This window comes from Ceratotherium simum, chromosome 11 (assembly GCF_057802395.1).
Source record: "Ceratotherium simum simum isolate JZ-2026a chromosome 11, ASM5780239v1, whole genome shotgun sequence".
Taxonomy (NCBI): Eukaryota; Metazoa; Chordata; class Mammalia; order Perissodactyla; family Rhinocerotidae; genus Ceratotherium; species Ceratotherium simum.
In genome coordinates, this window is record NC_141910.1 from 14,985,722 (window position 1) to 15,010,456 (window position 24,735).

At 56.3% G+C, this 24,735-nt stretch overlaps 1 protein-coding gene across 16 annotated transcripts in view; it reads right to left on the reverse strand.

Moving 5' to 3' along the window:
- Nucleotides 1–24,735, reverse strand: part of DYSF (dysferlin) — a 203,296-nt gene that overhangs the window by 100,965 nt on the left and 77,596 nt on the right. For 8 of the 16 annotated variants that reach the window (XM_004435548.3, XM_004435557.3, XM_004435551.3 and 5 more), the window contains 13 exons: nt 20,072–20,113; nt 18,247–18,362; nt 17,633–17,746; nt 16,235–16,412; nt 15,577–15,701; nt 13,470–13,576; nt 7,945–8,137; nt 5,583–5,738; nt 2,165–2,296; nt 1,916–2,082; nt 962–1,076; nt 579–684; nt 191–333 (listed from right to left, as the gene is read on the reverse strand). In XM_004435548.3, coding sequence (XP_004435605.1) covers nt 191–333; nt 579–684; nt 962–1,076; nt 1,916–2,082; nt 2,165–2,296; nt 5,583–5,738; nt 7,945–8,137; nt 13,470–13,576; nt 15,577–15,701; nt 16,235–16,412; nt 17,633–17,746; nt 18,247–18,362; nt 20,072–20,113 — 1,694 coding nt within the window. The remainder of the gene's footprint in view (nt 1–190; nt 334–578; nt 685–961; nt 1,077–1,915; nt 2,083–2,164; nt 2,297–5,582; nt 5,739–7,944; nt 8,138–13,469; nt 13,577–15,576; nt 15,702–16,234; nt 16,413–17,632; nt 17,747–18,246; nt 18,363–20,071; nt 20,114–24,735) is intronic. The other 8 variants (XM_004435553.3, XM_004435559.3, XM_004435546.3 and 5 more) reach the window with 1 other exon arrangement.

Consider the following 24,735-nt stretch of genomic DNA (forward strand, 5'->3'; position numbering starts at 1 on the left):
GGCATCTGTGCGTGTGCTGGGTGTGATCTGTGTGTGTGCTGGGTGTGATCTGTGAGGATCTCAAGTGAGCCTGTGTGCCTTGTACAAGTCCCATGCACACCTGTGCCCAGACACACATAGGTGTGCACCTGTGCCCAGCTGGCCTCCCCTGACCAGGGCCTCACCCCCACCCATCGCCCTCTGAGCTCACCCTCTTCAGCGCCTCCATCTGGCTGAGGTCCCTTCTGCGCAGGCGGACCCAGCGCCGCCGACGGTGTGTGTAGTACATCTTCTCGGCGGGGACCCAGTGCCTTGGCTTCCGGTCCGGGGGGATTGTGATGCTGTACTCCCAGCCTGGGGGAGGGGAACTCATCACTCATTGCCCAGCCATTCCCATCTCTCCAGAAGCCATCTCTCCATTTGGGGCACACTCACAGACTCACGAGCGGCCACTGACTCCTAATTTGTACCTTGAAGTGAGGGCTCACCCAGGAAGTCCCCCAGATGAAGTAGCCCAGTGAAGGCCAGTGCCCTAGGGCACGGGCCCTGCACTCAGCTGTCCCTACCAGCACGCCTCACGAGCTTCTTGGGCTGCCCACCTTGCTCATCGACAGCCCGATTGAGGTCTGTGGACCACTCTTCATCTTCCCACTTCCAGCCCAGTGGGCATTCGATGTCATCCTTGGGCAGCACCTTCTCCCCATTCTAGGACGAGCAAGCATGAGAAGAGACAGATGTGATCAGGGAAGCTGAAAAGATGCCTTGACAATGGACATCCTCAAAGCTGCTGGTGCAAGTCAGGGTCAGTGTCCCACCCACACTGGACCCCACACTGGCCCTGTTAACCAGAGCATGGAGGCTGGGGACACGGGAGCAGGGGAGAAAATGTCCCACCTTTCTCTGAGCCACAGGCCCCTCCTGGGCCCAAATGTCCAGGACTCCAGGAAAGTAGAGCCCACTGCCCCTGGAGGGCCCCCCTTACCACATCTGTGTAGTTGTCACTCATGTAGATCCACTGGCCTCCAGGGAGCCGGGTCTGGTTCTCAAACACCTCCTCCACGAAGCTCAGGTGGCCAGCGTCAGTGTCATGGAGCAGGCTGCGGGCAAGGGCCAGTCAGAGCCTCTGCTGAACAGACGCCCACCCACCCACTGCTCCCAGCACAGCTCCCCAGGGCCCTGGCCAACCTTCCTGCATCAGCCTCACCCCAACCGACAGCAAGAGAGATGGAGGGGACGGGGGAGGAGGGGGCAGAGAGTCAAGGGAAGACCCAGGAGACCTAGAGACACTCACGGACAGAAGGACACACCACCTTCCAAGATAAAGAAAGAGAAAGACACCAAAAAGAGAAAGAGAACTGAACACCAAAAGCCTGGTGGGTAGTTGAAGCTCAATAGATAGTTGTAGAAATGTAAAATGTTATCAAGCCGTATGCTTAAGATTTGAGCACTTGACTGTAACATATGTTATACTTCAATTTTTTTTAACCAAAAAAAGAAAAAAAATCCCAGTTATTGAATGTCAACCAAACAGGAAAAGAGAGAGAGGAGAAAGAGGCAGAGATGGCGATGCAGATGGAGAAGGACCACGTTGCTCTGAGAGGCACTGAGAGAGCGAAAGGCCCTCAGACAAGAGGAGGGCTGACACGGGGAGGAGGAAACGGCTTTCTGCGGTCTCGGAGGAGAAGGCCACAACCAACGGATGCAACGTTGAACGGAGGCCAACTTTGGTTTAATAATAAAGGACTTTCCGATTGTTAGAGCCCTTCCAGAAAGGAAGGCTGCCTAGTGAGCCCCCCGTCCTGGGAGAGCTCAGGTGGACATCCCTATGACTGGCATAGCGGCGGTGGCAGTAGGCAGAGGGATTAATAGGGCTGAGGCCTTTCAGAGAAACGGCCGGGGCAGGGGTGTCCCCAAGCTGTCCCTGCCCACGACTCACGTCTTCTCTGGACACACGAACCAGTCTCCAGCCCAGGTCCAGCCTGCCGAGGGGCGGAAGCTGTCCTTGGGTAGCTTGATCTTGCCCGTGATGTCAGAAAACTTGGGGTAGGTGAGGCCCGTTGTGCCCCAGTTCCCGACCAGGGCCAGCTTGGTCTGGTTCTCATACTGGGCAGCAAGCAATAACGAGTCGTGAGTGGGGGCCATGGCAGCTCTGGGGAGGGCGGGGGGCGGGCTGGCAGGCACTCACGGTTTCAGCGAAGACGGAGAGCTTGCCCTCGGCAAACTGGTTGAACTCCTTCTCATCCACAGAGAGCCCGAACCAGAGCTTCACCCGTATCTGCACTGGCATCCGGGCTCCGGGCACACCCTCCATCGGATACTGGGTACCAGAGAAGGACAGAAACCCACAATCCCCTTCAGGGTCAGGAGGTCCCAACTGGGGGTGAGGGTCCTCTAGCCTGGGCACACCAGCCTGACACCCTACTAGGTGTGTGCCCTGTTGGAGGACTTATCAGAATTTCATGGACAAGGAGTGTATAATTAAGAAAACTTCCCCACACCTACCAAGATTTCCTCCCATCAAAGGCGAAGACTGCATAATCCTCACCAAGGTGCTCTCTGCAGAAAGGGGTTATGTCTAAACCAGGATCTCCCAATCTCCCCTCTCCCACCGTATCCTCATTTCTCTTCTCTTCTAGAATAGCACTGTCCAATGGAACTTTCTGCTACAATAGAAATGGCTCATATCTGAACAGCCCAATATGGTAGCCACCAGCCCCTTATGGCTAGTGTGACTGAAGAATTACATTTTTAGTTTTATTTAATCTTAATTAATTTAAATGTAAATAGCCACATCTGGCTACCATATTGGACAATGCAGTTCTAGAACTTGTCTCTGAAGGAGATACAATGATCCAGGTCTAAAAGGGGAAGAAGTTAAAGCCTTCCCCTTCATTTTCAGTTTTGTTTTGTTTTTTGGCTGGATGTTAGTGTATCATCTGATATTCCCACCCTTTCAAGTACTTATCAGCATGTTAACCACTATTCACTGGTCTTCAACTGCTTTTTATCCTGAAACTTTCAGAAGCTCTGCCAAAATGGAATAACCACAACCCAACATAAAAAGTTTATTCTCCACAACTACTTCACCATTTGATTGAAATCAAGGGTCAGATATGGCCTGAGGAGCAAGAGCTCCTCACTCTTAGAATAACACATTGTCCTTTAGAGGAAGTAACACATTAAGTACCTAGGCTTCCTATGCATGAGGCTGGAGGAGTACCTCCTCTGGGACAGGGAGCTGAATGAAAGGAGAAAGGAGCTTTGATGGGTTCAGAAGAGGAAAGGGAGGCCGAGGTAACGGGTCTCCAACTGGTAGAGGAGGCCTGTGTCCCTGGAGGGAAAGCCCAGGCTGGGTAAGAGGATCAGGGTGCAGGACATGCCAAGGCAGGGACAGTCTCACCCTTCACCCACCCTCTCTGCTCTCAGTTCATCCTCGGCGAAGCCTGGAGGAGCCCCTGACCCTGTGTGTCACCCCCGGGAAACCTCTCCATGACTGTTCACTTTAGCCATCCTCGCCCCTGGGGTGGTTAGCGGCCTTTTCCCCTCCAAACCACCAGCCCCAGGGAGATGGCAGGAATGCCTGACCCCCCCATCCACCCCCAGTCTCTCCTCTGCCCTCCCCCAGACGGGGCCAGCCTGCCGGACCCAAAATAGCAACAGCAAATAAAGAAATGTCTAGTTTGGGGCTCCTCTCCCTCTCCACTGCTGCTCATTTTTTCCAACTTTGGTTTAAGTTAAGAAACACCAATGTTTTCTTGGTCTCTGCTTGCTGCCAACATTTTTGTAGAGCTTGCTCAGGAGCTACTGGCGGGGCTCATAAACTCAGTGGGGAAGACTTCGAGAAACAATTCTATATCTTTTTTTTTTGCTTGGAATCAGGGAAATTTTTCAGTTTGCATTTCCCCAAGGTTGCAGGGCCGAGAGGCCGGAGCCCGGAGCCCGGAGCGCGTCCACCAGGCGTGCTTCTGCAGCCCCACCCCCACTCCAGCCAGACAGCCTTCCCTGGTTAACCCCACTCAGATGGGCAGCTCCTGGCTTCCTTTCCCTTCTGTCCTACTAGGCGAGGAGCTGGCTTAGGAGCGAGAAAAGCAGGATGCTAGGAGGTTAGGATCGCACGGGGAACGTGCCCCAGGTGGCATGTGAGCAGGAGGGAGGGGGCAGCCCACTGCCTGACACCCCCCAGCCTCCTGGCCTCTCTTCTGAAGTATCAATGACCCCGCATGCAGATATCTTCTCATCCCTGGCCTTGGCTTAGCCCCTAGTCATGGTGCTGGTGGAGCCTCCTCTCCCCAGGGAGCAAGGGAGCCCCCTAAAAGGAACAGGGGAGAAGAGGGGAGAGAATCTAATATTCACCGATCACCTTCTTCCAGCCAAGACCCATGACCTCTTTTACCTAATTCAATCCTCACAACCTGTGAAGTGAGCACCCCAATCCTCATTTTACAGGTGAGAAGACAGCCAGCAGTTCAGAGAGGTTAGGCAACTTGCCCAAGGCCACACAGGATCCCAGCCAGCCCTGCAACCTGTCCACACACACTGTGCCATCGAAACCTATCCTCTCTACCCACCCCAGGGGGTGACAAGACCAACTGGCCAATATATGAATGGGTTGAGCAGCAGCCATTCAGAGGTTTGAGGCCAAGCTTAATTAACAATGGCTTCCGGAAGAGGCAAGGCGGGAGTCGGTCCTGGTGTGGATGGGAGGAGAGACATGGGGAAGGGAAAGGTTGGAGGCCAGGCAGTTTATAAAGCCAGCAGAGCCAAGGTAAGTAGTGAGGGGCAGGCCTGCCTCCCCGGGCCACTCCTCAGTGGCAGGGCAGCCTCAGTGCCAGCCCTGCAAACAGGGACCCTCCGCTTGGGCCAGGGCAGCTGCAGGGCAGGGAGGGATTTCCCTGAATTGTGTCCTGACCACCATGCCCAGTACCTCGACCAAAGCAGCCTCAGCTCTATGTCCCCACATTAGCCCAGAGAGGAAGGCAGGGGGTCCCCAGGTACCTGCTCACTTCCCTGTCACCCCACCCCAAGGCTGGTCAACCCCCTGAGAGATGATGGAGAGGGAGCAAGGATGGGTGTTGGAGGAGGAGAAAGGGAAGGAGAGGTGGGGCACACCACAGGTTGCTCCCAGCTCTCCGACAGGGCAGAGCCGTGGGCACATCCAGTGCCCTGATACCAGCCTTCCCGCAGGGAAGAACTGGAACCCGAGCATGACTCCAGCTGGAGTGGAAGGCGGTGGGCAGTGGGTGGAGGCAGGTCTGTGCTAGGGCTCTCAGAGGCCTGGGTTGGGGCTGAGGCCCCCTACCGGGGACCTGGCGGGGATGTGAGCACAGCCTCAGGGGTCAGGCCTTCCCACATGGCCTGGGGCCACAGACCCAGCACCAGGATTCCAGCTCTCACCTGCTGACTTTCTAGACCAAGTGTGTGGGGTCTAGGGGCTTTGTGGGGAGGGAGGGGAAGGGCGGTAATTTTACCCAAAGCCCTCCACCCCTTCCAATCGGAGCACAAGGACTCTGAATCAGATAGAGAACAGAAGGGGAAATGGAAGGAGAGGGGGACAGGCCTTGGGCTGAGAAAATACGATCATGATTTGAGGAAAAAGAACCCACTTTGAGAAAAATTGTCTGCAGCTTCCCACAGTTCTTGCCACAGCAGTTGGCGCCCCGCCGGGAGAAGAGGACCTCGTGGGCGGGCACCCGCTGGTAGGCCACGCGCTTGTCTCCCTGCAGCATCCAGATGACCAAGTCGGGCAGGCTGTTCTGGGGCTGGAGAAGGGGCGGCAGTCAGGGTGGGGATGGTGACGCGCCCGGCCTGGGCCCATGCCCTACAGCCCACTGTGACCCGACCTCCCCTGGCTCTGGACCGGCCACTCCTCTCGGCTTCCATCCCTCACGCTGCCCACCCCCAGCTGCCCCCTTAACCTCCCAGGGTTGGCTGGGCACCACCTCCGTCTTCAGCAGCTATGAGCCCCAAGGACAGGGAGGGAGGCTGCCCCTGCTCACACGAGGAGCCTGCCAAAACTTCACCGAGCTAAGTTCACGTTTTCCAGGAAGAAACACTCCTGCCTGGAGCCCAGAGCTTAAGTTCTCAGATCCCCTCCCCTGGCGAAATAGATGCTCCCAGGGCATAGACATGTAAGGATGTGATTTGACCCTGGAGTAACATGACACTTAAGATGCCACCCTCCCTTCCTCAACCCCCAGAGCAGCAGCAAATCCACAGAAGGTGCACCCCTTCCCAGAGGACACTCACTCCCTCCTCCCTCTAACAGCAGGGACCCCAGGAGTCTGACCCTTTTCTGGGCCTGGTGACACCGGGCTCTGAAAATGGTGACTAGCCCAGAACAAAACTGCAAGGCCCCTGACCCCTCAGAGCCTCCAGCTGTGAGCGAGAACCGCTCCCAGTGCCACACTCAAGAGAGACAGGTACGTCCATCTGCTTCCAAGGCTGGTGAGCAAAGTGTGTGTGTGGTGGGTGGGGCTGGGTCTCTAACCAGGGCTGCTGCTGAGAGCTGATGCCCCTGGAGCACCCAATCCGCTTTCCCAGGGCCTGTCTCATCGCATCCCCACAGCAGCCCCAGAGGCAGGGACAGGAAGTCCCTTCCCACAGGTGAGGAGATTCAGGCTCAAAGAGGTTAGGAGCCAACCGGGTTTTGCTGACTCCAAATGTGTGTTGCTAAACACTACACCAGGGGTTCTCAAAGCGTGGTCCCCGGAGCAGCACCACCTGGGAACTTGCTGCAAATGCAGATTCTCAGGCTCCACTCTAGACATGCAGAATCAGGTGGGGCCTGCAACCTGTTTTAAGAAGCCCTTCAGGGGATTCTGATGCACTCTCAAAGGTGAGAGAGACTCTCTCCGGTTCCCTGACAGTCACGAGTGCCCGTCTGACTTACGCCCTCCCAGCCCTGTCACAGTCTGTGCTGAGTTCCTGGGTTAGTCTGGGCCAAGATGATGGAAGGCAGCCTGCGCCCAGCCTGAGGGGATGGTTCACAGCCACGTGAGGCATCAGCTGGTGGCGGAGCAACACAGTGTTCCCCCAGGTAGCTGGCCACATGCCTGAGGGCCTGCCCAGGGACACGCCCAAGGCTGACTCTCAGGGACCAACATTTCGGGCTGCCTTCCCCTCCTGAGCACCCTCCCACCTCCTGGACCTCCCTCTCCCCTTCAACAACTCGATCCTCCAGAGGCCCCTTAGGTCCTGCCCTTCTCAGCACACTCCTTCTGGGGACATCCTTCCTCACCATCCCCCACACCCTCCCCAGGGGAACCAGAGGGCTCCGGTCGGAGCAGGCAGCAGCTGGTCTGCCCGTGACATATAAGCAGACCCCTGTCCTCGTTCTGGACAACTCCATGGCCTGCCTGCTTGCTTGGGAAACTGGGTGGGTGGATCTGACCTGGGGGGATGGGGGGAGGGGTATGCAGGTGGGGAAAGGATGCCCCTGAAGACAAACTGGAGCAGATACGACAAAGCTCAGAGTTACTGCATGTGCAGCCTCCTCAGGCCTGGGGCTCAGAGGCACCCAGGAGGGCAGGAAACACAGGGCCCCAGAGGGCAGGGGTGAGGCCAGGTGCGCGCAGGCACTGGGTGGCAGTGAGAAGGAGTCGGGTCCCTGAAGAAGCAGGCCCCAGCACAGGACCTAGAGCCAAGTACCCTGGGTTCTGGTCCCAGCTCTGTCTCGGACACACTTCGGTGGCAATTATTGAGCACAATTATTGAGCACATTTGAGGGCATTAATTGGACACCTACTACATGCCAGGCTCAGAGCTGGGCCCCATAACACCCAGTATCCAGTGGCATCCTCTCTCCTCCTGCTGCAAACGGGGACTTGGAGGCTCAGAGAGAGGGAGTCACCTACCCAAGGTCACCCAGCAATGGAGCCAGGGTTGGATCACGGTCCAGACAGTCCCCATGTCCCTCCCAGTGTGATGTTCCAGGCAGGGAGGAAGACACCTCCCAGGGTTAGCTACCTCCTCAGCCAGGGCATGGAGATGCAGGAGCCAGTCCTCAGCCTGCTCCAGGGTGGCGGGGAGCTCACTGTGGCCAAGCTTCAGGGCCAGGGCCGCCTTACTGATCTGGCTCAGGTGACAGGTGCGCAGCCGGTACAGGTACTGGTCCAGGTGGGTGGCGGAGGGCGTCTCGTGGACGTCGCACAGGGGCTGGCTGTGGGGGACACAGATAGGATGTGCCTGATGCACAGCAGGTCACCCACGTCCAGGCGCACACATGCATGCACACACACGTGTACACAGGCCTCCACAACAGGCCCCACAGCCTCAGCCTGCCTGCTGGGTGCTCCACGTGCCCTGGGTGCCTTCTCCAGCCTGACCCACGTGCACACTCATCTCCGTGTGACCTGCTCCATCCTCACCTCCTCCAGGAAGCCTTCCCCAACCACACTAGCCTGCATGCCTCCCGCTCTGAAGTCCCCCAGCCCTTTATTCCGGGGCCACCTGTGTGAAACACCCTCATCCTCCAGTGGTGGGAGTTCTTTTGCACATGTGTCCCCTCTGCCCTATCAGCTGGCAGCCCTCAGAGCTGCCCCCTGCATCCTCCTAGAGCAGAGGCCAGAGCACTAAGTTGCCCTTGGCTGAAACGAATCCATTCTGTTGTACACACACTTTCCTCAAGAAGGAAATTTATGGACCCCTGACAAGCCACTGCAGACGCTGTGGGGAGGCCCACAGCCAGCAATACAGATGTGTCGACCCAGGGCGGCCCCACAACACCCCTCCCAGAACCCTGTGTTTGGGAAGCCTTTGGAGAGGAGGTGGGGGGTATGTGGAGTCCCAGAAACAGAGCCCTAGGCCCTAGCCCTGGGGGGTTGGGTTTAAACTCAATCCTGTTTGGAGGCAAAGAACTCTGACACCCCCCCCCCATCCTGCTGGGCTCCGGTAAAGTCCTTCATATGGCTCCTCCTCACCATCCCAGCCTCCAGGGTTAGTCAGCACACACACGGGGTCATGTAGGATGGGGTGAGCCCGGGTGGAGGCATCCCTGCTCTCTCTCACCACGCAGGACCCCTCTGGATCATGCCTGCTTGAAGGTATGGGGGCTGCCCCACCTCCACCGAGCCCTTGACTCCCAAACAGGACATCAGTCAAACCGCTCTGCAAGCTCTGCTCCCACCACTGGCAGCGCCCCCCCCCATACTCCCCTCCCCGCAGCGTCTCGACTCCCGGCTCCCGGCTGATTTATTTTTCTGCCAATTTCCCCGAGCTATGCAGAACCAATTACCGCCGGAGCGCAGCGGCACCGCCGCCGCCAGATACACCACTCTGGCAGGCCCTCGGCGCACTACATTTTTCCTGTTATTTTTTTTAATTGAATTTTTAGGGTGGGGGGAGCAGTACGCAAACTCCATCTCGGGAAACTTAAGCCCCGGGGCCTGTCTCAGGTCACGTACTGCACACCCTGTAGTAATATAATATTTACTGCCCCGAGGGTGCCGCGGATGGGGCTGCCCCAGTCCAGAAGAGGGGCGGCCTCCATCCCCAGCCCACTCAATGTGGCGGAGGGGCACGTTCGGTGGGTAGAGGGGGGCCTGGGCCAGATCCTGGGCTGGGGCCTGCCTGGGAAGGAGGCTGAGTGGGCCTGAGGGTGGGGGCAGGCGGGTCTGCAGTGGGATACGGAGAGCCAAGCCAACCTGGGTGATTTATGCTCCCAGCCCGGGTCGGGAGCTGGGAGGGACTGCCATACAGACCACCAAAGGGAGATTTTCATGGAGGCCACCAGCCCAGCCAAGACTCCCCAAGACACAGCCAGGACCTGTGACTGCCACTAACAAGATGTCTCGGCCCTTTCTCACCCCAGGAAAGCCCATGGCAGGGGGTATGGAAAGAAAAGGCAACCCCAAAGAGGAGGCTGGATGACAGTGTACCCCAACCCCAAACAGAGGTGGTCACCCTGCCAACCCTGGTTGACTTGGAACTGGCAGGCAGGCCCAGGACAGGGCTAAGTGCAGCCTGAGAGCAGAGCTGGGCTGCTCACCAAGTTGCCGCCTACCCTTGCCTTTATCCAGGACAGTGGCTTGAGAGGGGGCAGTGTCCAGCCTGAAAGATGAACTGGCCGAGGGGTCATTCATTTCCCTCTTGGTGAGCAACAGCTTTGCTGGTCCTGGTTGGGGGTTGGGTCCAGAGACCCAGCCCTGCCCTCCAGGAGCCCCTAGAACAGAGAGGTAAACAGGCTAGATCCCCACGGAGCAGCCTCAGAGTCAGGAGTACTTCCTGGAGGAAGTGGCCCTGAGCTGCACCTGGCAAGGCTGACAGGAGCTAGTCAGGCCAAGAAAAGCAGAAAGGGCGTTCTGGCCGAGGGAGCAGTAAGTACACAAGACGAAGGCTTGGAGGCAGGAGGGAGCGTGTGCAGGGCAGTGAGGGCCGGACAAGCCAGCATGGAGGCTCCAAAGGGCGGAGGGTAGGATTGCTGGGGGCCGTGAGGCAGGGCGTGGGGACAGATGGGCCCATCCACCAGGACAAGAGCTGGGACTTTTCCTGAATGAAAGCTGCTCGCTGCAGGGCTCCAGTGGAGACGGCACGGCACCATTCTAGGAAGATCACAGAGAATGAACTGGACATGCTGGCAGGACATCCAGGTGGAGATGTGCGGCGGGCAGTTGTGCCGGGGTCTAGGGAGGAGAGGGCTCGGCTGCTAGAACAGAGTGGGCACCACTGGCCAGCGGGGAGAGGGGCCCCCAGGGAGGCGAGCCAGGAAAAGGGTCTGACGGAATGAAGGACATTGTGGAGACGTGGGCAGGGGCTGGCTGAGGACTGGGTGAGCAGCCAGAGGTCAGCCGTGGTGAGCTGGCTGGAGGCCCGGCACCTGGCTGCCCTGCTCTTCAGCTGTGATGATGCTCAGCAGAGCTCGGGAGGTGGAGGGAGCCCTCTTGCTGTGGCCCCGGAGATGTTGGTGGCCTCAGGTGGTGCCTGAAGGAATCGGTCCTGATGCCTGGCATTCATACCCTGGCAAGCCATTTGTGCGTTCCCAAGAGGATGGGAACCTCCTCCCAAGCTCCTGACCTGGGACCAGGCCCCCCAGGAGGCCCCAGGCCACCTTCTATACAGAGGAGAGTGACTCAGGGGGCCAGGCTTTGGCAGAAGTGCTTTTAGCCAAATCCTCCAAGAACAGCGCCTTGAGAGGGGTGGTGAGGGCAGCCCAGGACTCAGGTCCCACCCATCTCAGATGTTTCAGGCACCTGGGACCTGCCAAGGTCCACACAACGCATGAGTCATGAGCTGTGCGGCCGGAGCACCCAGAGCCCTGGCCCGCCCTCGGCGCCAGAGCTGCCAGGCTGGGCCAGTAGAGCACAGCGAGTCCCTCTGAGGCCCTCCCCAGGGTGACTGTGCCCCTGTGTGCCCCTCCAGACCCACTCTGTCCTCCGACCTCCAGACCACAGATGTCCTACAGGCACCTCCCACTCAGCACGGCCAGTCCTGACCTCCTCACCTTCCTCAAAACCTGCCCTTCTCCTGCTGACCCCTTCCCAGAACAGTCCTGCCGTCCACCAGCTGCTCTGACCAGAGCTGGGGATCATTCTGGACCTTCCTTGGGCCCCCACATCCAGTCCACCAAGTCTTGTCCACAAGAGAGCAATACAGCGAGCGGCTCGGCCACTTACTAGGCGTGTGAATCTGGGCAAGTTAATTAACCGCTCTGTGCCTCAGTCTCCTCATCTGCAAAAACGGGTCATTCTACTTCCTACCTCATAAGATTTTATGTGTAGTTAATGCATGTAAAATTCTTAGAACAGGACCTGACACAGAAAGTGTTCATGATGAGGCTGTTGTCACCTTGATGCCTCCTGAAGAGTCCACGCTGCCCTCTGCTTCCCTCGGCCCCACCCCTCCCAATGTCCCCGCCTTCATCCAGCCTCCCCTCGCCACCACTGCCAGCCCATCCCTCCCCCTGCAGCCAGAGTGAGCGTCTGAACCACGGGACCGCTGTGCCCCCAACGGCTCGCAGGGCTGAGCTCACCCAGGAGACCCCTGAGGCCTGTCTCACTTGGACTTCAGCCTCCCCCTCCTACAGCGAGTGCCTCTAACTCCCAACACACTTCATTTGCCCCCGTGGCATCATCGCCCCTGGAAGCTGAAGCTGCACCTCGTCAATATGCTCTGGGTGCCGGTGGAGCCTGCCAGGCTTCAGGAAGGCTTGGGGAATGAGGGAATGACCTGTCTGGAATTGCACCCCTGGGGGTGGCGTTCTTTGGGGAGACACTTGGTCTGATAGAGATGCACTTCACAACCTGGGCACAGAGGACTGGAAGGGGCACCGCATCAGGCCACCATGTCACCAGTTTCTCAGCATCAAGGCATTTCTCATACATTCAATGGGAGGGTGATAAGATTTAGAGGGGGTCATAGAATATATCTGTATATAATCATACTTAACCCCATAGAAAATAGAAAGGCAACTATTTGTTAAGTCCATTTAACAGCTGAGAAAACTGATGTCCAGAGAACTGAAGCTGTCCAAGGCCACAAAGCTGGTTAAAGGACAGGAAGCTAAGTCTCCTGCATTTTTCTTCTCCTTAAGAATAACTATAGGGGCCAGCCCTGTGGCTTAGCAGTTAGGTGCGCGCGCTCCGCCACTGGCGGCCAGGGGTTCGGATCCCGGGCTCACCGACGCACTGCTTGTCCAGCAATGCTGGGGCAGCGTCCCACATACAGCAACTAGAAGGATGTGCAACTATGACATACAACTATCTACTGGGGCTTTGGGGAGAAAAAGGGCAAAAAAAAAAAAAAAAACGGAGGAGGATTGGCAATAGATGTTATTAGCTCAGGGCCAGTCTTCCTCAGCAAAAAGAGGAGAATTGGCATGGATGTTAACTCAGGGCTGATCTTCCTCACACAAAAAAAAAAAAAGAATAACTATAGCTACATTTATGAAAGACTTTCTCTGGGCCGGGGCCTTGTTTCTGTGATATTATAAAGGAGTTATTCTGAATGTCAGGTTACAGACAAGGAAACCAAGGTTCAGAGCAGGTGGGTGGTGAGCCTCGAATCACCCAGTGGTGGAGGAGATGCTGAGATGCTCCCCCTTCTCCAAGCCCCCTTGTTCTCCATCACCCCCAGAACCCCCTTTTCCTGAAGCTGACAGTCAGCCATGGCAATAGAAGGCTAAACACAAACCATGGTCCCCAACTTGGCCTTGGGGGAAGGAGGGGCGCTGTCACCCACCAGCCGGCTCCTCCTGGAGATCCCATCAGGGAAATCGGAGGTCGGGGATCAGAGACACAATGCTCCCCATTCAGGTGAGCCGGGCCGGCCGGGCCCACAGCTGCCGGTGCTGCAGGGAGATTTATGACCTGCTCTAAATGTCACCTTTTCAACTCCCCGCGCTGGCTGCAGCACCTTTGGACTCAGCACGGGCTGGACTGCTGGCCAAGCGTGGCTGGGGAGACGTGCCATTGCTCACTGCCACACACGAACACTCCCAGGGAAAGGGTCCAGCTGAGCCAGGCGGGGAGGGTGTGTGGGTGCCAGGCACCCCCTACCTGCAGTCTGCAATGAGCTCATCCATCAGCTGAGCCACCAGGGAGTCCACATCCTCGCTGGAGCACCGAGCCTTCAGGGCCAGGTGGACTTGCTCCAGGCCGGCTTCCTGTGGAAGAGGCAGGCGAGGGTCAGGACTGTCACTGCGGGGTGGAAGGTTCACGTCGGACCCCCAACCCCCAGGCCCTGTCACCGCAGCCCAGTCCCTGAACTGGAAGAGAGAGACCAGTTAGAGCAAAGAAGGCAGAGCCCAGACCTGACAAACCAGGGTCTGTCCTGGCTCAAGAACCTTCCAGGGCTCCCCACGCCAAACAGATCCAAATTCCCAAGCCTGGGACTCCAACCTCGTGCATGGTCAGGAGTTCAGGCTCTGTGTGCAGGCTTCAACAGAATGTGATGGCATCCTGCTCCTCACAGGCCCCCTTCAAGCCAGGTCTGACGTCTCACAGGTAAGTGACCTCTGAGCCCCCTCTAATCCCCCATCTGGAATGCTCTCTCCTTTCTATATCCTACCACCCAACCAGGCTCGGATCCCATCCTCCCTCCTTCAGGGACACCCAGACAACCTCCACTAACAGGGGGTTCCCTCTCCAAACTCCCATAGCTGGTCACTCCTGGGGTTGCATCTGGTCTCCTCCATGGAGCTCTTCTCCAGCCATCTCCAGGGGCTCAGCCCTGAGCTGGGAGGCAGAGATACCTCACAGGATACTGGTCAGGCCAAGGATTGTCCCTCAGTCCCCCACGCCCCTCCCCACCATCAGCCTTCTGAGCGTGTGCTCCACCCTGGGACCACTAGTCTGGGGACAGGCCCTGGAAAGAAGACACTTTCCCCCCCTCGGGAGAATTGGACTGGACTTGCACAGCATTGATTCCAAGCTCTCCTGCACAAAGACTGCCAGTCTAGGGAAGGCATGGACCACCACGGCCCCCACCTGGGCCTTGAACCCCTCCAGCCACCCCAAGATCCCAATCCTCCCATTCCCCTTGCACCTTGCCTCCTCACTGTGCTCACCTCCACAGACAGGCCCCAGCCTCTCCAAGCCCCCTCCCTCTGTCCTGCTGCCCCTCGCTTGCTCCAACAGCGTGGCTGCAACACCTCCTCCGTGTTCCCATGGGCCACTGCCTCGTGGGTGAGCCTCCACCCCATGCACACACAGGAATGGCCTGGGGCCACCGCCAAGGTCATCAGCTCCCCGCCCTTGGCCTCCCCCTCTGCCCACTTTGATTTTCCTCCACTCTCTGGCCAAGTGCCAGGCCTGCAGCTCCCAGCATCCACAGGTAACCCCTGGTCATGTCCAAAACAGAACTCACTGTACACTCTGCTCTTCTCCCAGGCCTCCCAACCCCCAGCCACTGGAGTCACTCCTTACAGCCCTTCCTCTTCCCCCAAGCCAAGAGACCACCAAGTCCTTCTTGCCCAAACCATGCAAGTTTCTCCCCAAGGTCATCTCCTTCCCAGCGCCTTGTCACTCTCCCCTGGACCACTGTAATGGCATCCTAGATGGGCTCCCACCTCCCGCCCCCCTCGCCGCCCCTGCAACGCCCTCCTGATGCTCCTTGGCCCTCTCCCTCCTCAGAGCCCCCATCTCCCCTCAGTACTCCAGAGTGTCACCTGAACTTAAGTTTGGAACATCTGGATGAGAAGTGTGGGGGAACCTGTGCTCTTCTTTACAAAACTGACTCCCCTAATGCAGGACAGCTCCTTGTTTATGTCTATCTTCTAGTTAGAAGTTTCCAGCACAAGCCCTTGTGTATGCTAAGAGTCAAAGGCATTAGATAAATGAATGAATGAATGGGTGCAAGGCTCTGTCCTGCTGCCCCCAGCTCAGTTTCTCTCTGCTCTTTCTCCGTGCTGGCTCCTACATCAGTCTGGGGGCTCCCCAGGCTTGTTCTCACTCCCTCTCCTGCCCCTCCCAGGATGCACAACAGGATCGCAAACCTGGCACTGTCAGGACACAGGGGACCCCAGGGGCCATGAAGGTGGCCGTGAAGGTCTGCAGGCATAGTTATGTATAAGAGTGTGCACCCATGGGGGACCAGTCTGAAGACACCCACTCGAGGGGGGTGCGTGCACAAGGTGTGTGCGAGTGTGGGACAGCGTTCACTCACCAGCCGGTCGGCGATCCTGAGCAGCTGGTTCTGGGTCTCAACTCTGTGGCTGATGTCCTCCCAGTAGGATGACAGCACCACCACAGGCTTCACGTTGCCCCAGGGTAAGTAGTAGTAATGGCACCCTGGCAGGACGGGAACGGGCGGGGAGTGAGCCAGCAGCCGAGGGGTGGGTGAGAAGGTGACCGAGGGTGGGACGGACCCAGGCACCTGCTCCCCTGCCCACTGAGAACTCCCTTGGACACACAGGACATGACCAGTATGCCACAGTGTCCACACACGGTGCCTGAACAGACAGCTGCTGCTCTCATCAGGGTTCCTTAGCACATCAAAACAGGGGGCCTGTTAGAAGGAAACCCACACTCTCCAAAATCTCGACACCATGCCCAACAGCCACCCTGGAATAAACGATCGCCAGAGATCAGGGTCAATGCTGACCACAGCCAGTGTCAGGAGCCCAATCTGCGGGTCCTGGCAGGAGGGACCCACACGGAGGTGAGCAGGGGGAGGTGGCACAGGGGGACAGCAGGGGGTCCCCTGAACAGCTTTGCCAGGGCCAGGGCCTTCGAGTGGGCCTCGGCAGCTTTCCACGGGAGGCAGGACTTAGGGTTCGGCCCCAGCTCTGTGGTCTGGGTCCCAGCCAGGCACGCGGCCTCACCGTCAAAGACCGCCCGGCTGTACTGGGTGGTGGAGGCCAGTGGCAGGCAGGTTGTGTCGAACTTGTTACCGTAGTTCCCGATGCTGACCTCGAACTGGATGGCATCGTCGACGTCCTGCAGCATGGAGGCCGAGTAGAAGGCGGCAAAGAGGGAATACTTGCGTCTCCGGAGGTACTTCTGGGAGCAGAGAGGGCAGAGGAAGGAAGACACTAGGGCGGGGAGGGGTCACAGCAAATGGCACCCAACAAATCCTGCCTGGACAGGTGGGTGGCGAGCGGTCCAGCTAAGCCACAGCACCCGGATTGGTTACTGACTGAGCAGACGCGTTCCAGTCCTGTGCGTTTGTCCATCTTCCTCCAGTAGGTCTGCTCCTCCAAGGCTGTGCTACTTCCTCGATCCAAACCAGCAGCAACGGCACTGCCACCCCAGCGGAGCCTGGTCTCCTGCCTCTGCCGACTGAGGCTCCACCCTGTCGTGCCCCTGCCCAGAGCTCCCACCCCCCGCCACTCAGGGCCTCCACCACATCAGCCAGCTCTGCAGTCTACACCGGCTGCCATGTGCGTGGGATGAACGAATCCCATCGTCCCCTCTGGGCGTCGGCACAGGGCTGAGGACCAGGGCTGAGGACGTGGCAGGCACACAATCACATGTCCCTATTTGAACCAAGATGACGTTGGGATCCCATTCGTGGGAGGCAGAGAGAAGAGGGTTATACAACTGGGTTTTTGGATAATGTAAATCGTCATAGCTAACACTTATTGAGTGCTTACTGCATACGGGCATGAATTAATTTAATTCTCACAACAATCTTGTGAGGTGAGTATAATTATTACCCCCACTTTACAGATAGGGAAACTGATACAGCTGGTGAGTGGTGAGGCCAGGACTCAAACCAGCACCATCAGACTACAGAGTCTGAGAGCTTAAACCACCACGCAGACTCCATGCAGTGCCTCCTGGACACAAGGCCCACCTCCACCACTTGCTGCTCTGACACACTGGAGCCTCAGTGTCCCCATCTGTAAAATGGAGATACTAAGAGCAGCCACCTCACTGGTGCTGGAGGACTCGATGACATCAACAGTGTCACTAGCACAGGGTCACGGGCACATTCTGAGTGATTAATAAGTGTTAGCTATTACATTATTGTTGTAAAATAGCCTCTCGTTTTGCATCAAGCTCTAGACTTTTTAAATACTTTCATTTATCTTCTTTGAGCCTCTGAACCATTCCTCAGGGACACAAGGTAGGTGTCACATCACAGCTGAGGTGCTGAGGCCCAGAGTGGTGCAGGCACATGCGTGTGGGCAGAGCTGAGCCCTCCTCCACTGTGACACCTCAGAGCCAGACCCACTCGGCCACCGCCCTTCTCGCTTCCCCAGAGCCGTGCCCCTCACCTCCACCCGAAGGATGTCATCGGCAGGGAGATCCTCCACCTTCTGCTCGCCGTGCTCCACCAGCTTGGTCTCCAGGGAGACGAGAAGCCGGCCTCGGTAGGCCACGCCTTCCCCCTGAGAGGGGAGGTTGGGTCACCAGGAGCAGGGGGGGTGGAGGGGAAGGAGAGGGGCCTGATCTGGCCCTGAGTTCGTTCATCTCCCAGGCAACCTGGAGGGCCCTGAGTCACCCCCATCACTCTGCAGATGAGGAAATGGTGACCCACAGAGATCAGGGGACATGCCAAGCCTCCCAGATGTCAGTAACAGACTCCAACCCAGCCAGGGGAGAGATGAAACCTGAGACAGATGGGACCTCAGGGGCGAGGAAAATTGGGGGATCAGGCTGCCCCTGAAGAAGAGGCAAAAGGGAGGGGAGTGAGAGGGAGGAAGGGACCAGGAGGCCGCCAGGGGAAGGAAGTGTTCTCTGAGTGGGTGGCTGCCTGGCCTTGGGCCCACAAAAGCCCCATCAGTCCCCTGGAGCCCAGGCCAGCCCCAGATACTGCCCAGGCCAGGCTGGAAGACCCCCGCATGCAAGCCTGGGGATCTGGGGGCTATGGGGGCTCTGGCTGGCTCACCTTGCCCGTGTTGAGCTCTGCATAGGGGTCTGGGAAGCCAGTGAACTCCCTGGGGCTGCCGTAGAGGTTGACATAGCAGGGCCCGAAGGTGGGGAGGAAGCCCAGGTGGTCATCCACTGGGAGACATACATAGGGATCAGAGGGGCTGGCCCGACAGGGCTTTCTAGGGCTCAGCCCAGCCACCTTCAGGCCTGAGCCCATCCCTGGCCCTCAGTTCTTCGCACATGCGTGGGATGCAGCCCCCGTAAATGTATAACGAATGGTGACAATGATGAGAGCTCCCATGGTCTCCCATAAGTCCCTTTAATCCTCACCACCGTGCTGAGACATGGAGATGTGTATAACTTCTATTAGTCCCATTTTATAGATGAGGAAACTGAGGCTCAGAGATGCAAAGGAACACATGACTACAGAGTGGCATGACCCAAAATGGTCGAAGCTCAAAGCCCATGCACTCAGCCAGCACGCAAAGCTGGAGCTCAGACCCTGCACTGCACCACCCCTCTCAGGCTGCACCTCGCCCTACATCCCCCCCTCCATCTTGCACTTCCGTCCGTGTCTCAGGCCATCCGGCCTCTGAGGAGGCATGAAGGAGGCCCCAGAGCCTGTGACCAGAGAAGCCATCTCCCACGGCACCAGGAAGGGGCGCCAGCTAGATGTCCCCCCACACACAGGGCAGCCCCCAGGCACATGTCCCCTCCACCCCCGTATCCTTATGAAGTCGAGACAGACCACCTAATGACCTTGACTCATCCTGGCATCCCCTCTCCCTCCCCACATTGTGCAAAGAACAATCTTTCAGTGGAGAAGTTGGAGTGGGGTTTGAATGAAAATTACACTGATGATGAGGGAAAATCTTCTCTCTACATCATTTCCATCCTTTTTGGAGGCCCTCTTTTGTTAATGTCATGATTTTCCAGCTGACAGCCAAGTTTCCCAGGATGGGACTTCACTGGCCGTCCTCTGAGAACGCTGAAAATCCAGCTGCCCCTTTCAGAGGGAGAAGGAAGAGGCAGTTTCCAGAATGCCAAAGGTGGGAAGTGGGCCCAGGAGCAGGAACTATCTGGGATGATCCAACCCATATGAGCAAGGGTGGGGCAAGGTAGGCACAAAATAAATGGCCTCATCAAGGAAATGCTTGAGCCAGACCTAAGGGAATGATAGTCTCAACACTCACCCCCGAGTGTTGAGACCTGGGGGTGAGGGAAGGGCAGAGATGGGCTTGAGCCCATCCCTGAGAAATAAGATATTACCAACCAGAAGGCAGGGGTGTGCCTCCCCCAGAGCCAGGGGCCACCCTGCATCCCTCATCACTGCCCCTCCAGCCCCCAGCACAGACAGGGCGCTGTCACCTGGGACAGAGGTGGGAGGCCCAGGCTGATGGAACTGACATTACTAATTACTTGTACTAATCATCTCGATTGTGATTTATCTTGTGAATTCCAACTTCAAGAGTTTTCAACTCACCCTGGCCTCCTTTTGGTTCCCAAGATGCCTTACACTGCCCCTGCCCCATCATGGACCCCCATGCCTGCCCCTCCTCCCTGCTCGAAAGAGTGGACTCATTTGAGCATCAGACGAGCCCAACAGATTCAGGAAGGGGTTTGCAGGGTGGGAGGGAATTGTCTTTAAAACTTTCCAAGCGATTTACATATTCAACTGCGGTTGAGAGGTAGCAGCCAATGGTGAGCTCAGGGTCCGTGGTGGGGAATCGCAGTCCCACTACAGGCAAATCAGAAAGTTCCCGGCAACCAGCTACCCTCCTCTCCAGCAAAAACCCCAAGCCCCCCGCCCCCCTCATTGTCCCCAAGGTGAAAGCACATACGGTCCGTGGCTGGAGGAGGCTTGACCACACCTGCAGGCTCCTCTGAAGCGTAAAGAAATGGAAAAGGGGTTAGGATGGGCATGGCTGGGAGGAGCACGGGTTACGTGAACGGGCCTGTGGACGGAGAGTCAGCAGACAGACAGATGGAAAGACAGCTCCCGCGCGGGAAACAGATGTGAACCGAGGCCCCAGCCCTGCCCAGCTGTGAATTTATCACAAACTAAGTCATCACTGCACCCTCCCCAGTCAGACACAGCCCCCAGCGCCATGGTGGGCCCTCAGGTCCCTCCCCACTGGTGTCTGCCTGCACGTCTATGTGTTGTTTGCCAATTGAAAATTGGACCTGAAACCTGACTAGATACACTCAAGAAATAACACAGCAAAGAAAAGGTGTTTTTCCATATTATAGACAGACAAGGGAGAGACATAAAGGATAGACACCAAGAAAAGGCGGAGGACACACGAAAGGGCCAGAGCTGGCAGCGAGGCACACCCAGTGCTCCACCCAACAGGCAGGTTGACACTGGGGACCCTGCTCGCTGAGAGGCGGCATTTCAAGGCACAACATCGCCACCTAGTGGCCATTTCCAGTATTGCCACTGAGGGCACCATGTTGCATTTTCACAACAGCAGGCGCTGGGATCTGGCTTCTGGCACCTGTCGCTCCAAGTGAAGCACAGTGCCAGATGCTGACCAATAGCTGAAGGTTCTACACACTTGGGTGTGCCCTAAATGCTGGTAAGAGGTGTCTAGAAATAAGCAAGGAAGGAGATGCTCTGGCCTACTCCTGGGCTCTTGGAATCCGTCCGTCACTTCTAGGCAGGTACAAGACAGTCCCAAAGGAGTGGGCACCCCTCAGTCTCCTTCCACTGTCCTCTCTGATTTCTGCCTCTTCCTGCACTCTGACCTTCTCTGTCTCCTCCAACCAGCTAAGTGTAACCAAGTCTGGGGTCCTGACCAAGCTGCGGGATGTGGTTGGTGAAATCTCTGATTAACTTAATTCATTGTTCACCTTTACCTATTGGTCTCCTGCAAAAAAAAAATACCTATTACTATTTTCCCGTAGCTCCATGATTGTAGTTAAGAGCCAAGAGTTGCGCAAAACACTGTGAAGGAAGAAAGAGCAGAGACAGAGAGAGAAAAAGAGTGAAGAAGAGAGGAGGGGGAACGTGGAGGTCTGGATGCAAGGACAGGGCTGATCAAGTGAGTGCAGAAGGCAGCAAGGAGAGCGAGGCCCAGCTCCAGGGGGCTTGAGGCCCTGGGACCCGGCCCCTCAGCTCTCCACAGCCCGGCCTCAGCCAGGAACGCCGGCTGGCAGAAGTCAGAGCTACAGAACCAGAATTCTTGGCCACTTTCATATCCACAGGAATAGGTTTTCATCAGTGGGGGAGCCAGGCCTCTGGTCACAGGGGAGCTGAGCAGCCATGAGAGGGCCGACATGGGCACAGCTGCAGCCCGAGGAGAGCAGCAGCCAGGGCCCACCGGAAGGAAACAGATTCCATTTTAAGCTCCTTCCAAATGATTACAAACAGGCCCGGCCAGTTATCTCGAGCTAATGAGGCCGGGGTCATAGTTCCAACCCCCATGTGCTTCTTGCGGAGGCAGACCCGGCTTCCCACCCACAGACCAACTCTGAGTCTTGCCTGCAGACTGGTGCCCAGCCAGACACAGACGTCTCCCGAATCCCACCAGCCTCTGACCAACACATGCCTCTGGTGGCTAGGAGGACCAAGTGGGTGGCTGCAGAGTAGCCTATTTCCCAATGGCACGTTTCACTAATTCCTTCATTCATTCTTTCATTCATTTGTTCAGCAAACCTAACCCAGAACAGTGCTGGGCACCTAATAAAACATGGCACTGCTGACAACTCAGGCCAGTGAGTCCTAGTTTGGGGGCAGGGTCATAGGTCTCTGGGTGCTGAGGATCAGCCCAGGTTCTCTCCCCAGTGTCTGCAGACAGCCCATCAAGTTAAGGGCAGAAGGACTAGTGAAGCCACCCAAGACAAAGCCTCTATTTAGTCCTCCTCATACTTCTGCCAAAATACAAGTGTTTTGGTGTGTTTTCCCTAAGCCCAGGGAACCAGGGCTGTGGAAGCCCCAAAACACAGATGAATACTCCCAGTTTTGCGGCCTGAGCAGCCAAGCCCATCCCCCTCACCTGGGGGAAGCCAGAGAAGAAGGAGAGCCGCTCCTCCCAGCCACATGAGCGGCTCGTCACAGCCCCGCAGACAGTCCCCGGGGACACCCAGGTCACCTCCTGGAGAGGCTGAGGCATCATCACCTGCGGCCAGCCCCGCCGCTGCCTCTGCCTCTCGGCACATCTCCCACGCCCACGCTTGGCCGCCTGACACCGGCCCGCGCCAGGCAGGAGGAGAACCGAGAACTGCTGGGAAATCATCATCAGCTACGTTCCAAAGACAGAAAGAAACTAACCTCGGATTTCTCAGCTGTGGAAAAACTGCAGGATACAAGTGCTATTTATGTGGCATGATTTTCATACGTATAAAGTTATGAAAGAATTCGTGTAGTTTTCATGGGTCTCATGGGCCCCTTACCTTTCGAAAGAGCTTCAGCTTCTAAGGAAAGCACTCCTTTTTAAAAATCCAAATTTTTACTAAATGCTTTGGAGCACAAGGTCCAAGGAACACTTAAGTGTGCCCAGGCAAACTTGTGGGCAGAAGTGCTTAAGAGGCCAGTGTCCTCACTGGAAATAAAAACAAAAACACGAACACAAAAACTCCTGGTTGGACCAAATAATCTGGTGAACTATGAGGGGAATATAGAGAAAGAACCCATTTTTACAGTTTGGTTTAGTTTGGGTTTTGAGAGCAGCGAGGAAATAAGATGTCGTGCATTGCCCAGATGTGCTAGAACCCCCCAGTGTGAAGGAAAAAAATACAAAGAGCTGAAGGGAAAATGGGAGTGACATGTTCTGAGGTAGCCTCAGGACAAGTGGGAGAAGCCTGGCAGGGAGCGAGGCTGGTGCTAACCTTCAGGGCCTCGGAACGGGACACACCTGTGGGGGAAGGGACATCAAGGCAGTCATGAAGAACGGTGCCAGTTTGAGCAGTGATTTTAACTCTTTTACTGTTACCGAGATCAAGCTATTTAACAGCACATTTAGAACTGGTTAGCTGGTTGCAGGAAGATTCTCATTTATTTCCGAAACAATCTGTGGGAGACAGCGGTCCTGCCTTTGAATGCCTCCAGGAACCACAGGGTTGCCCGTGACCTGAGCGCCATCTAGTGGCCAAATAAACATCTTTCTCACGTTCCCATTAAAATATTGATAGTGACTCTGAAAAAGAACAAGGCCAACACCAGAAATGAAGACTGATGGAGGGCCAGGCATTGAAACTCCCCCTCAGGCGGCTGATGGCAGGCACAGCTGTAGCCTCATGAAACAGCGGCTGTTAGAAAACACTTTGTGCCTCTATCGGTCTGTCCCTGGATTCAGAGACGGGGACGGCACCCAGTTAGAAAACTAGAAAAGAGATTCCTTCCGTACCAGAAGTGCTGATCTTCAGGGAGGGGCCAGAATACCCTCCCTCCCACCCCACCCTTATGATGCACTGCCCCCAGCTCAAATCTTTCTACATGTACATCCAAGACAGCCATTCTCAGAAATCATCTGAAAAGCGTTAGAGAAGGGGGGCCGCACCCTGGGACAGCTGTTCCCGCAGTCAGGAGGCGGAGGGGCCAGGGCAGGAGGAGCCCTGACAGCAGTGTTTTCTGGAAGTCAGTCTGTGTCTGTGTGTGCCACCAAGTACAAGTATCAACAATGAAATCAGAACAGCAGAGGGCAGCTAGACGTCAAAGCTGAGTGAGGGCACCTAAGAGTTTATTGTGCAATTCTCCACTTTCATGTGTGTTTGAATGTTTTATAATTAGAAGTTTAAAAAAAGAAAATGTTTCAGAGAACCCAGAAGAAGTGACTGGTCAACTTCAAGAGCACCAGATGGAGACTTCCGGAAACTGGGCCCGTTAACCTGCCCTCCAGGTAAAGATCTGAGAAAGTGGATGGACAGAGACCCACACACCCTGTCTGTAGAAAGACACCAACACTGAAAAAGTCCTGTTAGAGGGGGAACAAAGCAGGCAGGAGAAGAACAGAGTGCCAGCTGGGCCAGGGAAACAGCATCTGTCAGATTCAGGACCCGAAATTCTCGGGAAATGATTTGGAATCCTCCACAGAGTGCGAGAAGACATAGCTTTAGTGGAACAAAGCAAAACTTCTGGGAGAGAACAAAGAGGAAAAGGAAAACATAAAAGGAGTGACAGAGGGAAAAGAAGGCATGACAAGAAACTAAAAGTGCAAAAGCCAATTTTAAACCACATAGGAAGCAGTAAAAAGCAGAATTGATGCAGGAAAAATATCAGATCAGTGATGCAGAAAGCCAATAATGATACTCAACAGCAAACGCTGTTTTCGGTTTGATTGTGTACCAGACACTCTAAGAACTTCGAATTTATAATCTCACTGGGTCCTTAAACGACCTCACGAGGTTGGGACTGCTGAGAGGAGACTGGGGCAACTCAGCCAACGAGAAGCAGAACTGGAACCCAGAGCTCCAGCTCTGACCCTGCCCCACCCTGCCTTCAGCCATCCGTCCATGTTACAACGTTAGAATAAGAGGAATTATTCCTCAGCTCAGATTTAAGAAT